The sequence below is a fragment of the Embiotoca jacksoni genome, unplaced genomic scaffold (genome assembly GCF_022577435.1).
Source record: "Embiotoca jacksoni isolate LCO1_2020_lvr unplaced genomic scaffold, fEmbJac1.0.p SCAF_1, whole genome shotgun sequence".
Lineage (NCBI taxonomy): Eukaryota > Metazoa > Chordata > Actinopteri > Embiotocidae > Embiotoca > Embiotoca jacksoni.
In genome coordinates, this window is record NW_027185229.1 from 11,163,520 (window position 1) to 11,177,203 (window position 13,684).

At 44.1% G+C, this 13,684-nt stretch overlaps 1 protein-coding gene across 1 annotated transcript; it reads left to right on the forward strand.

Moving 5' to 3' along the window:
- The first annotated feature begins 764 nt into the window (after window positions 1–764).
- ppp4r2b (protein phosphatase 4, regulatory subunit 2b) lies at window positions 765–9,482 on the forward strand. The gene is made up of 9 exons (XM_069165034.1): window positions 765–879; window positions 1,565–1,646; window positions 2,390–2,560; window positions 5,272–5,365; window positions 5,455–5,492; window positions 5,625–5,699; window positions 5,843–5,983; window positions 6,085–6,392; window positions 7,866–9,482. The coding sequence occupies exons 1-9, from the start codon at window positions 846–848 to the stop codon at window positions 8,246–8,248; spliced, it is 1,326 nt and encodes a 441-aa protein (XP_069021135.1). The 5' UTR covers window positions 765–845; the 3' UTR covers window positions 8,249–9,482.
- The last annotated feature ends 4,202 nt before the right edge of the window (window positions 9,483–13,684 follow it).

The following is a 13,684-nucleotide window of genomic DNA, read 5'->3' on the forward strand; positions in this document are numbered from 1 at the left end:
ACAAGAACATACCTGTCTGGATACTGCTCATCTTTTACAAATATGGATATGGACCTGCGATAAACACTTTATGTCTGCTTGAATTTTTTTTTTTTTTTTTAATGGTGTCATAAACGGAGCCATACTGTTTTTACTACGTTTATCTTGTATTTTGCTGTCTGAAATTTATACCATAAAAGGGACGCACGTGATTAGTTTATTCCATGTACTAAAATATCAATTAACATTAAGACTTACCTGCGCCCATGAAGAGGGCCGCACAGAATATTTTCTGCCCCTGTTAAAAAAAAAGTACAGTATCATAACTGATTATTTTATACGTATCGACAACATTAGTTGCATGACGGTAAAGAGGAATGGAAATTGTGCAAGTTGATGAATTGAGGTCGTCGTCGTCCGCGGGCTACTACAAAATAACAAAGCCAGTTTGAAATGTCATTCGCATTATTTGGTTGTTAGAGAGCAAGGTAATGAACTTTTAACATCTCACGGACGGATGCACAAATATATTTATTTATTGATTTAAAAAAAAAAAAAAAAATTCCGATTTATTCATCCTTATACCACCAAGTTTGTGTTATTCGGTTCCTTCCAACATTGATTATTTTTTTTTATTTTTTACGACGTGGGTCGTCTTTTCGTTTGAATGAAGTCGGTCCATTCATAAGTTCCTCGCGACGCTCCGCCGCGGTTGTCGCTCGGCGGGCAGTGACGTCACGACGCCATATTAAACGGCTCCCTCCTCTTTCGCTGCGAGGTTGTTAGCTTAGCAGCAGCAGCAGCAGCAGCAGCTAGCCGCCAGTCTGCGTTTCACGTTCACGGGACCGACTGAAGGCGACGGCGTGATGGAAATTGACTCGCTTCAAGAGGCGCTCAGAGGTCACTTCAGAGCTATATTTCGTTTGTTGTTTGTTGTTGTTTTTCTTGTGTTTGATTACCCGAAATTGTTTTTGTTATTAAAAAAAATAAAAATAAACGGGATTGTAGCTCACGAGCTAACGTCGCTAGCCAGCTAGCTGCTGCTAACTAGCTTGAGCTAACGCTACGAGCGGTTTCACGGAAACGAGGTTTTTTTTTTTTAATCTGGTTGAAAACCGCTTTGACGGGAAACACGCACACAACAACAAAAAAATAAAATAAGAAAAACGACACGATTTCCTCGCGCCCTTGCTCCCCGGACCCGCGTGTGTTTTGCGGGTCGGGCTCGGATGAGTCCGGCCGAGAGGTGAACACGTCTCCGGGCAGACGGACTGTTCGCCGGCTAACTTGAGGGGAGTCGTAGCAGCTAGCGGCTCGATTGATTATGTAAATAGATAAACGAGATAAACGAGACGACCTGATCTTCCTGATCTTCCTCCGGGACCGAAAGTGTCGTCGCAAAAAAAAACAAACCCAACAACCCCTGTTAACGAGCTTTAAGCGGACGGCCGATGTTCACCAACACGGTATCGAGGTTTTCTTTTAATGGAGTTTATTTCAACTGTTGGCTAAAGCTAAGATCAGTCAAAGCTTTCTCTTTTTCATATCGTAAAATAGTATTATTATTATTTTTTTGTCCCCGCAGATTTCGATAAGAAAGCAAAGAAGGAGGGATCTCCTCTTCTGGAACAGTTTCTATGTCACATCGCCAAGACGGGAGAGACCATGTAAGTGAACCCTGGAGGCCTCTCAGCTGCTCTCACCGTCCCGACACACACCTCATTGTTGTTTCCACAAGTGTACTCATCTTTTATACATAATGCTTTTCAGAGGCGCCGAGGTAGACTGTGACCGTGGCCTCTTAACTAATGCTCAGACTTGATGTATCTGCTGTACAAAGTTATGTATGAATAATGTGATTTTTTTTTTAAATATATATATAATGTTAAACTCCCTGCCGAGATATCTCAGGGAGGCAAGTTCAGCGTCCTCCTTTTTAAATATCTTATCGTACGGCTTTTTTTTTTTTTTTTCTTCTTAACCGGCGGTATCTCGTCGTAACCTTTTGAATATGTAGTCTGTATCTGAGCTCGTAAAAACACGACTCGCCCGGCTGTGTTTACGCCGACAGAAAACGTTTTTCCGTCTGGAAGAATTTTAACAAATGCGATAACAGTACTTTGTGGGGCAATTTTGTTTTCTCCTCTGAAATGTTCCCAGGGAAAATATATTGTTAATCCAGTTGTTGACGGTCGACCAAAAGACGTGAACGCAAGATGTAAACACACTGTGCGGGACGCAAGAAGCAAATATTCAAAAGAAAAGTATACTTAAACAGAGAGTAGTTTAGATGACTCTAACACAATAGACTGGTGTCATTTTATCTGATTCATGACGTCTTTCCTGCCTCCTAAATATTTACGTCGGATGTCTTGCGCCATGTTTTAATAGTTATCTTCGTTTCCTTCAGGGTACAATGGTCTCAATTCAAAAACTACTTCCTGTTTGAATTGGAGAAGGTGATGGACGACTTCAGAGCTTCAGCACCGGAGCAAAGAGGTCCCGCAAATCCCAATGTGGAGTCGATTCCATTTGAAGATATGAAGGAGAGAATCTTGAAGATCGTTAAGGGGTACAATGGGTACGTACGCAGCTGAAGTTGTACATTTCTGATTGACACGGGTAGTTGGTGGATGGATGGAGATGTCAGTGAGAATCTCTGGCCTCTAATGACAAATACACTCCCATCGATAGGTGTCCATCTCACTCACCCTAAACTCTGACCGCTTAGTGAGACATGAGCAATCAACAGCATAATCTGTTTTGTTTTTAATGAAAACTTTTTTTCTGATTTGGCTCTTTGTTAACACTTTAATGCGATTTACTCTGTGAAATTTCACAAAAGGACAAGTTCACAGACCCCCCCCTCCTGTTATCCAGTGTAACATTCTTTCCCCACTGATGCACTGCCCCCCCCCACACACACACAGTATATTTTCACAAAATTTCACAGAAATGTATTATAGATGGAGTATTAAAATGAGGCTGCAGTGAGTTAAATGCCAATTGCTTTGACTCCACACATTTCTGTACTGGTTTATCTGCTTCTTTATTTACGTGATGCACATGTTCATTTGCATATAGAACAGGAAGTGCGACGTAATCACGAGTTGTCACTCGAGATGCATGATGATGCCTGGTCTGAACTGAGCCTCAGTATTTTCCGCAAGTTGAGCGTTTACTTGTGGTCGGTGGGCGGCACAGCATGCGAGTCATATGCATGCAGAGATTAGTGCCGTTTTGAGGGGAAGAATGTAACGCGGGTTCATTTTTGCAGCTACAATTAACAGACGTGTCCCACACGCCTCATCTCTAGACCATCAGCACACTCCACAATTACCAATGTTCCCTAAACGCGTCACACGCAGGGCATCCCCAGCTCGACAGCTGCACACAGAGAAGCGCCGTTTAGACAGTTGCGTGGCCAAAGAGTGAAATAGTTCATTCTAATGTAACAGTTACCCAACGTTAAACGTGGTGATTTTTTTTTTTTTTATCATTATGGGCCGGCCAGTGAAGAGCAACATTATTAGTGTGTTTACACAGAGGTTGCGCCATCCACTTCTTGATAGATTTCATGTCATTTAAAGTTCATGTGCAGGCAGCCACTATCAAACTCTTTAAGAAGTTGTTGGTACTTGCACAGAAGTAGAAAGCCCTCTTTTCTTTCTGCAGCCTCGTACGTTTCTTTAGCAGATATTTTTTTTTTTGGAGTACCAATAAGAGGCTTAGAGTGCGTCTCATAATGCATTTAGTCTTTCCCACGTATTTCAGCGGCTCACAATGCATTTCATCAGTCACATAGCTTGAAAATGATGACGTCATCGTCTAAAAAAAAAAAAAGTGTTCACGTCACAGACTTTGCTTGCCCTCTCCCTGCTCCTTCCATGAAATCGCTGCCCGTGTTCATTCACAGAGGCGACCATGGTGAGCGCAAAGTTTTGGAGCATACGCAGCTCTTCTAGACGTTAGGGCTGGGCGATGCGGACCGTTGGTCATATCCCGATATGTTGTGGCCGAGTGGCGATATACGATGTACAGCTCGATACCTTCTGTGAAGTTGGTTGAACATTCGTTTGGAAGTCAAAGCCGCACGTGACATGTCACGAGCACTTTTATTAAAACAGAGTGCGATCAAAATAAAATACAAAGGCAGGGTTTCCTTCTTGTTTGCAAACATGCCGCTGCAAAACATGTAAATGCAACATTATATGAAGTAAATTGCCTTTATTAAAAAAAAACCCGGTCTTTCTCCCGAGATGCTCCGTCAGTCGTCTTCACCATCAAACAGACTGACGTGCTGCGGGAAGTGTTGTCGCCTCCTTTCCAGTTTACAGCGCAGCTGTGTTGTTGCTTTCTCAACCCAGTTCATTCGCTCTATTCTTCATCACGAGGTTAACAACCCGCTGTGAATTTAAACGTACGCGAGCTTTGTTTAGCGACTTTCTCGCGGCTGTTTACAAAGCCGTTCGGATCTGTTAGCTGCAGTTAGCAGCGGCTCCGCTCCCTCTCGCCGTCCGGCTCTCTGCTGCTCAGTTATTTCTCTGCCTCCCGGAGCAACAATCCAACATGTAACCGATGCAGTTTGTTTGCTGTGACGAAGGCGAGCCTCCGTGAGTTGAAAGCGCGACTCGGCATCGTAGCAAAACCTGATTGTTAACTTCTGCAGCTCTGAAGAGCCGGTTTCTGGCCCCTACCCCTGCCAAAATGGGTTGGCATTTCCCATAATGCCTCAGTTCTTCGTTTGTCACGTTTGAGAGAAAAGCAACTAAATGAGTTGGCCCAAACGACAGGGAGCAACGATGTTTACTTTGGATAAGACGCGCCGTTTCGGAACATTTCAAGGAAGACAAATAGAGATCCGTAAAACGTGCTCTGACTCATACCATAAGTGTGAGCGATAGGAACAGATATCGAAAGCCATCGCACCGCTTGCCATCTTACTCACCAGACCGCACTCTAGACGGTACTCAATGCCAATGGCAAAACCTCTATATGTATATATATATATATGACATTGACCCGTTCCATATCTCAGGAAAAAAAAAAAAAAATATTGATATATTGTCTAGACTCAACAGATCATTCGCTCTACTACAACAAACAAACTCGATCCCGAGCCTTCAGTTTCATATTTTTCTTCCCTGCTGATGTTGATGTGTAACTGGGCCTCTGCTGTGGATTCTCTCACGTTTTTTTTTTTACACGAAGCTCCGCAGGCGGACCAGATGAGCGGACGCAGAGCTTCAATACATTTTCTCACATGTCGAATCTGTCGCTCTTTTCTCTTAGAATCCCGTTTACGATCCAGCGCTTGTGCGAGCTCCTCACGGAACCCAAGAGAAACTACGCAGGAACAGATAAGTTTCTTCGAGGGGTGGAGAAGGTAAATCCAAAGTTGTTTTTTTCCTTCTCTTAAGCTTTTAAACTCGTACCTTTTCTGTCATTAGTTTCACCATTCTTCTTTCCCACCAGAACGTAATGGTGGTAAGCTGCGTCCATCCAACCTCAGAGTAAGTGTTGGGTCCAAGTTTTAACGGTTGTTATGAATAATATTTAAATACACACACATATGTATGTTTCCTCAAGGATTAAGATTGTTTTTTTTTGTTTTTTTTCCTTCCCCTCTGAACTTTCTTTTGCAGGAAAAATGGATGCAGCACTGTGAATAGAATGAATGGAGTGATGCTTCCTGGGAACACATCTGCCTTTACAGAGAGGTTCATCATTGTCCTAAAATTCACACCATTTAAAATAAATATGTAGTTTAAAAAATAAAAAGTTATTAAAATAACCCCTTTGCTCTTCTTTCATCCCTTTTTTTTTTTTTTTTTGGGTGCGTTGCTCTTTTTTTTTTGTTTAGGAAAGTGAACGGTCCTGGAACTCCCCGGCCCCTGAACAGACCGAAGCTGTCTCTGGCCAACTCACTAGCAGCCAACGGTCTGCCAGACAGCACAGACAACAAAGACCTCAACACAGAGCCAGAAGGCGACAAAGACTCCAGGTACGTCAGGAGGCACAACAAACCAGGAACATCTGTTCCGGTGGAAGACAAAAAGCGCTCCGATCGCGTCTGCGTCTCACGATGCTCGTTTGTTTTGTCAGCGAGGTGTCGGCGTCAGGCAGCTCCTCGGGCAGCTCGGTGAAGAACAAACACCCGGACGCAGAAGAGGACATGGAAGCCGACCAGCTCGAGGTGAAGAGACTTAAGTTCAGCAAGGACGAGGAGGACGAGGAGGACGAGGAGGAGGACGAGGAGGAGCAGGAGGTGGACACGCTGAGGCCTTTACATGCCGCCTGCCTCTCGAAAGAAGCGGAAGCCATGGTCCAAGAGGAGGAGGAAGAGGAGGAGAAGGCTGTGTACAGCAAGGAGAATGAAGCCTCCAGCAGCGCTGCTACCACTGAAGACCAAGGTAGGTTTCGCTGCGCGCTGCGTGCGTTAAACCGGTTGTTGAGGTCGTCGTTGTTGTCGCGACGCATTTATTGAGAGTAAGAACACCGTACGACACGATCCCTACACAGACAGATTTTGGAAGATGAGAGCGAATCCTGCAATCCCGCTGGCTTCAATGGCCGCGTGGTGTTTCGCCACACCAAACCAAACGCAGTCCACAATTAGACGTCTGACTCATCCGGTTCCGAAGCTTCCACAATTGTTCCAAAAACATGCATTTACAACAATTAGCCAGGGTGTCACGTGACGGTGCGCCAGGGAGCGCGTCGCCAATTTTACGGTTGAGGATGTGAACATTGTGACTGATGACGTGGCCTTAATATAAATTGCTCTTTTTTTTTTTTTTTTTTTTTTTTTTAATCGAGCATTTTGGGCTCGGGGTCGTCTAAAACTCAGCCCCGATCATCAGACTCCAACCCAAAATATTTTTTGTTTGTTTTTTTTGTTTTTTTTGCACAAGTCACATCGGACCTGTCGCACCGTTCCACACGTCGCTCACCTTTTGTCCCCTCACGATACCTCAGGAAAGAAGCAGTCATTCAAAAAAAAAAAAAAAAAAAATGGGTTCTCGTAACATCCCCATCACCAAACACAGCTGAAAAAAAAACCCCAAAACAATCGATTTGATTTTAATCGGTCATTAATTCCCTTCACTACGCGTAGATTCAAACTTTTAAAAGTTGTTATGTTCTGTTCCACGATTTGAATTACCGGCGTGTCGCGTCGGTGAACCGCGGTTGGCACATTTTTCCATCGGTAGAGATTTCCAGATACCATTTTTTTTTTCTCCCCACCCGGCGCCACGGCGTTCTTTTTCCCCGCCGGAGCGTTTGGGGCGTCCCCGCGGGGCAGCGCAAAAACAGGCACGGGTTCACCTGCCGTTGATTTCTCTTCTCTTCTCCTGCGGGACAATGTTCACGGGAAACGTTGTCTCAGTTGTATTTTATGTGGTTGAATATGAAAAGCTTTTTTTTGTTTGTTAGTTTTTTTTTTTTTAAAAACGACAAATAAAATAGTAGTGCTTGTTTCTTTCCATCCGGTCATTCACCTGTTTGAAAATGTATGAAAACGTTGGAATGAATTTGACAACGTCTTTAAAGGCCCGGTCGTATTTTGTATTTGCTTATCTTGTTCTGAGTCGATCAACTAGAACTCCCGCAAAACCATCCTTAACCGAACACTATATATCCCTTACCGTTTAGAATTCGTGTGCCCTATTCGCTGATTTTTATTTAATGCATTTTCCGTTGACGGTTTGCAACCGCTCTGAAGCAAAAATGAATAATTAAGTTAAATCGTTCCTTTTAGTGGCGGGAAAGGAACACCAAAAAAAAAAAAAAGAGCTGAGTCGGATTAAAAGGCGGAAGGCGTCACGGTGTGAGAACGCACGCTCGCCGGGCCCCCGTTTTTAAACGCGCTGTTTTCACCGCAGAACCCAGCAGCAGCACGCAGGCCGAGGTGTTTGCGGGCTCCGAGCCGGAGGGGGAGCGGGCCGAGAGGGAGGTGCCGTGCGGCTCCGAGGAGGAGGGCAGCGACATGGATCAGACGGAGCAGCAGGCGCCCGCCGGCGTCCTGGAGAGCCCCGAGACCAGCAGGGACGGTGAGGAGAGCGGCGGCGACCCGGTCAGCAGCAGCAGCGGCGGCGGTTCCGGCGGCGGCGGTAGCAGCTGTAGCATAGAGGAGAGTGCAGATGCAGCCAGAGAAGACGTAGCGCTCGCTCCGTCCAGCAGTACGGCCGAACCCCCCACAGAGGGCGCCATGGGAAGTGCCATCTCAAACACTGGGACCACCGAGGAGCCAATGGAGCAGGACTAGACTGAAGGCGACCCCCCCTCTCCCTTCCCTTCCCTTCCCTTCCCCTTCCCTCCCCTCCCTCCCTCCTCCTCCTGCAGCCATGTGTGACCATAAACCAGCTTGTCCTTGAATCCAGCCAGACTGTCACTGGAAACGAGGACAACTGCACCTCATACACAAGACAAACGCCTCGTCCCGCTTTTGGACACTCCTCCAAAATGGCTACCTGGCATTGATGCGGGCATACAAATTTTTTTTACTGGAATATTTTATTGATCTTCTGTTTTTAAGTTTCCCATAAAAGGGGTTGGTTTCAGCAGCCTTGAGTTTTCCTGGCTGGATTTTTGTCTCTCTTTTTTTTTTTTTTTTTTTCTCCTTTTGCGTTCCGTGGGGTTTTTCTAAAGCTGCGGTGGTCTGGTTCTCTCTTACGCCACTCGGTCCCAACTGTTTGGACAATGTGAAAGGATTGGTAGACTTGAACCCTCGTGTGCCACACTACCGTGGCCAGAACAGAGCCATACAACCTAGACTCTTAAGTAAAATGTTGAAATATGAGCTAAAACCATTTTCTGTTCCCGACTAAAGTACAAATTGTCATGTCATCCAACTGACCCCACTACGACCACATGTTGCTCTACTGAGTTCCAGCAGGCGGTTCAGAACATGCATTTTTTTTTTTAAATTTACATCTCCATCCTTGTGAGATGGGAGACAATTTTTTCCCCCATTATTTCCTATTATTTTAACCATATTTTTGCATCGATACACTACCAATCCCACTGAACAGTACTATGACGTGCCACCGTGTAGAGGCGTTCTCTGTAAAATGATATATTTTGGATGCATAAAACCAACATAATTTATATGATCATTTCAATTCAATGAGTTCCTTTGGAGTATTTTTTTTTTTTTTTTTTTAATTATTATTTGTTTTGTTCTGTCTGCCAGTTGTAGTTTCCAAAACCAGCTGTAAGTACAAAGACGACCGCTTTTCTTTGTATCGTGATGTCACCATGTTGTTTCACCGAGCGATACCCAGAGCAGTTTTCTGGTTCCAGTTCTACACCTGTTTCTGCAGCTGTACTTTTTGATATTTAGAATTTTAAATTTCTGTAAAGTAGTTTTTGTAGATTGTAATACAGTATGTGTTCACTGCCTTTGTGAAACCATATATAATTGTATAATTTCTGTGTATACTCTGAATGCTTTTGCTTTCAATGCGGTATTCAGAAACAGCAATAAATGTTAACATTTTTATGTGTGGTGGTCTTGCTTACTTTGCACGCAGCGCTGCATTGAGCCTTCTCACGTTGGGTATTACTTGCGTATTTGTTGCACCTGCGGACCCCCCTGGACGAGGTTCTCGGCTGGTTACAATAGAGCTTTTTCATGGCGGATACTTTGACTTATCAAAGAAGGGCATTCATGAAGGCTCGGTTCCATTAAGCGTCTCAGTGAGCCGTAACGATGAAGCCGGCGTGTACAAAAAAGCAGGAACCTCGCAAGCACCACGCAGCCATCATTAATACCATTTCCTACGGTGACAAGTCAAACTGTGAAAAAAACATCTATAAGCAGATATTCTGACTTTGAAATTGACGGCGGTATTGCGTATTTAGGGACAGACACTTTTAGGGTGCCGGAAAGGCAGCTGGGGCGACAAATTGAACAGACTTGATTGATGGCAGCAGTAACACCTGATTCAAAGGTCCTGCCCGTTTAAATAAATAGTTTCAAATGCTCACGGTATTTTCAACTTTTTGATTTTGGCCCAAGCGTTTCACCCGAAATACAAACCTTTGCTGCTTCCAAATTCTCTGCTGCACAGTTTGTAGATCTTGTACAGGTTTTTTTTTGTTTTTTGTTTTGTTTTTTGTTTTTTTTGTTTTTTGCATCCAGTATCAAAGAAGGCAAAATGTACCTGTATGTGTGGCCACAGACTTTCAGAGCTCCTCTACAAATTATTCTTAAAGAAACAAACATTTAAAACAACAAAAAAAACTATTTTGTATGCGTGGACAGGTGGATGCTCCAAACTCAGAACCTGAGAGTGTTTTACGTCGTAGGGAACCGGGACACAGCCGGAATACTTCTTGCAAGCCCAGCTGCATTTCCAAGATTTCAGATGCAAATAATCTGCCTCATCAGCGCAGTAAAAAAAAAAAACACCGGTGGAACTAACAACATGTTACAGTAAAACATGTCATCTAGCCAGCGTGCACAATACCAAGACGATAGCAATGGCGGCTGATGAAACGCAGCCGTAGTGCTCTTGTAATCTTGGATTCAGACAGGGAATCGGGAAAATTCCAATTTGAGAAGGTCCCACCTCCTATAAAAAGCGTTCCACTTCCCAGTTGCTCATGAACGCACCATTAGCTACACCTGTGTTTGCCATTTTGCTATGTTTAATCCTCCTGTAATTTGTCTGCATAGCAGACATGTACAAGTGGTGCTACTAAAATGTAATTTGCAGTAAAAGTAGGTTTTTATCATAGTAATATTTTTCTACGTATTTAAAATGAAAAAAGGTTTCTATTCCTATTTTTTTTTTCTTTCACTGTGTATTTGACTCGTTATTGTAAGTAATAAACCCAGTAGCACTGCTGTTGTCTTATCCCTCCTAGTGTTTCATGTCAGAAGGCAAAGGAACCGTGATTTGAAAATAATAAAGACATATTATTTGATTTATTTAGGGTGTAGCATCTGTCAAATCTCACCCGCTGTTAATGGTCTCCGGCTCCAATCAAAATATAGAGAGAAGCGAACCTTTGACGGTTAAATAAAGATGACTCTTCGTGTCACTTTGTTCCTCAAATCCACAGGAGGTGTCCCTGCCTTTGAATTGACATTATCATCCCTCATTGCTGTCTTTTGACTGCTGAAATTTGCCCTGGCTCTCTGAGGGAATAAAGAGCGGACTGCATTAATCCATGCAGCCATGTATAAACGGTGGGCTTTGAAGACTTGTCTCCAGGGAGACAAATGCCAGGTCAGGAGGGATATTAAAAGCAGCTCGACACCGGATGATTTTTAAATCTGACCTCAGCTTTATGAACGGCAGATGATATGCCCGGAGGAGGACGGAGATTCTCACAGGCTTTTAATAAAGCATCAGAGGCCTGCAGAAGTGGCCAGTTGACTTATTACACTTGCATCATCACGGTTATCAGAGTCTCTCCTCAGTCATTACTATATGATCTTTCCTGTCTTCTGTGCTCTTGCATCCACAGGGAGAATTTTTAGAAAGGTTGATATACCAAGCCGGAGAAATTTAGCTACCTTTGGCCTCTCTGATAAGAAAACCTGTTAACATACAAAATTAAAGGAAACATCACACAGGGAAAACATTTATTTTGAAAATCCTGCACATTCTATAAACTGTCTCACTTCCAGCAGTTATATAATTATAGCAGTTTATATAGCAGCAGGAGTTAGGTGCGGCCAGCAAAGCGAAGCCTTTGATCAAACTACTCAGTAAAATAACTGTGAAATTAAACTCTCCTTCATTTTGGACAGGCAACCCCCTGGACCCCCTTTTTTCATTGGCCACTGGAGGCCCCTAAAGGGCCTAGGGGCCTCCAGGCTGCTGTATGCAGTTATTCTAGAGCTCAAGAGAAGAACTTTTAAAGGGAAGTTTGGTGAGAGGAAGCCCATACCTAATTACACTAATTGTCTTGAGTCATCACATTTAAGTGGAAGGACTTTGGATGCACTTGGTGACATTGAACGGATTAAAAGGAAGAACATATCAAGTCTTAAGAAAGTCATTATAACCTCCTCTATTAGCTGAAGTGCATCAGTTGTGAAATTTGAGCTTATTAACAGAATTGAAAAGTTCACAGAGGGAGCAGCATCACCACCAGCCATGTCCTCTCTGACAGGTTAGACGCAATCTCCGTGTCATCCAATAGAGGGTACTGTTTAGTTTCCAAGCCAGACCAAACATGCTTGCAAGCCTGCCCTGAAATCAGAATGCAGGCTGAGTCCTCCTCTTCCTCCTGCTGCCAGTGACATGTCCAGTCTGCCCCCTCGAATCGCCTGAAAAAGCACACACAAGACATCGTGACCTCCTTTAGCTGCATCCAGCGCTGGCCGCAGGATGAACCCAAGCCCGTCTTAATTTTCTTTTTACGGGAGGGGAAGCTGCAGGGCATGCTGCTTGTGAATGCATGTAAATGAATATGAGGATGACATAACCATCGTTTCACTTAATTGTCCAAGCGCCCGTAATAGTGTTTGTTGCTGCCGCTGTTACGTGGTGTAACCCGGGCCACATTTATGACGTCTCTTCTAAAACCACTGGTCTCAGATCAACTCCCACACATCTCTTTTCTCACACCTTTTATCTGATGCTGCTTGTAAATACTAGCGTCTTATCTTGCGGTATAATCCAAGGAACACAATATAGGAAAGGAAATAAACAAGGTGAGAAACTGATTTCCTCTTCACTGCCTTGTAGATTATTTAGTGTCTCCACAGGAGGATTTCTGACCAGCATCAGGAGGGGGGCTGTTGTCAATGTCAAGTTGCATGATTTGGCACACAGCAAGGTCTAACATTCTGAACTCCTCTGTCAAAATGGCAAACAGCATCTGTGGGTAGGGACACTGTTCAGTGTGTTGGCAGACTAGACAAGTCCTAGGGAAAGACATTAATTTGCCCCGACTCCAAGAACACTTAAAAACGGAGGCCGCAGGGTGTCTCAACCGCAGGAGGCCTTCAGACGGACTTCACAAGTCCCGCTTACCTAAGTGGGGACAGTGAGAAATACTATGCCTTGTTCTGAAATGGAGAGTGGAAAATGGTAGAGGTTGAATTATTCTGATGTCCAGGCTCCAGTAGGTTTGCAGAGTGGATTTTTATGCTGCTTGGTGTGGGGGCGGCACACTCAGCGGGCACAGACCTACAGTAAGGAGGCTGCTGTTTGAATTTCCACGTCTGTGTCAGAATGGCATCATCACAGAGAAACAGTGTATGGGAGGTTGCTTTGATTTTCACCAGTCTATTCGTGTCAGCGCCTATCAGCGTCCTCTTTTTGATCGGCCCCAAATCATCCCAAGTATGCCAAGGCGGGAAGTTGTAAGGCGTTACACATTATGTGAAGTGCTGGCGTTTATGGTTGGCAGTAAAACACTGGCTGTCAGCCTTGCTGGAGAAATCAGGTCAGTGTTCAAAAAGATATTGTGTATTTGACTCATACAGAAGCACTTAACCTTATGCTTCCAAGACATGCATCTTAGTGTCAGAGACGTATAGAAATGCTTTTGAAATAGGAAAAGAGCAAGCAAGGAAAGCAATGTGTGTGCCCAGCAGCTAGGACTAATGAAATAAAAGTGCAGCTTCACCAACGTTTCACCACAAGGCCTTGTGACCGGAGGTGTAACATATTTGATAAGCAGGTTGGTGAGGCATGTTGGAGCCATGTCACGTAGGGAAAGATTTAAATATGAATTA

Coding starts and splice junctions, on each gene's coding strand:
- ppp4r2b (XM_069165034.1), top strand. CDS start 846: ATGGAAATTGACTCGCTTCAAGAGGCGCTCAGAG. Junction 2,561..5,271: donor ATCGTTAAGGGGTACAATGG/GTACGTACGCAG, acceptor CTTTTCTCTTAG/AATCCCGTTTACGATCCAGC. Junction 5,700..5,842: donor ACATCTGCCTTTACAGAGAG/GTTCATCATTGT, acceptor TTTTTTGTTTAG/GAAAGTGAACGGTCCTGGAA.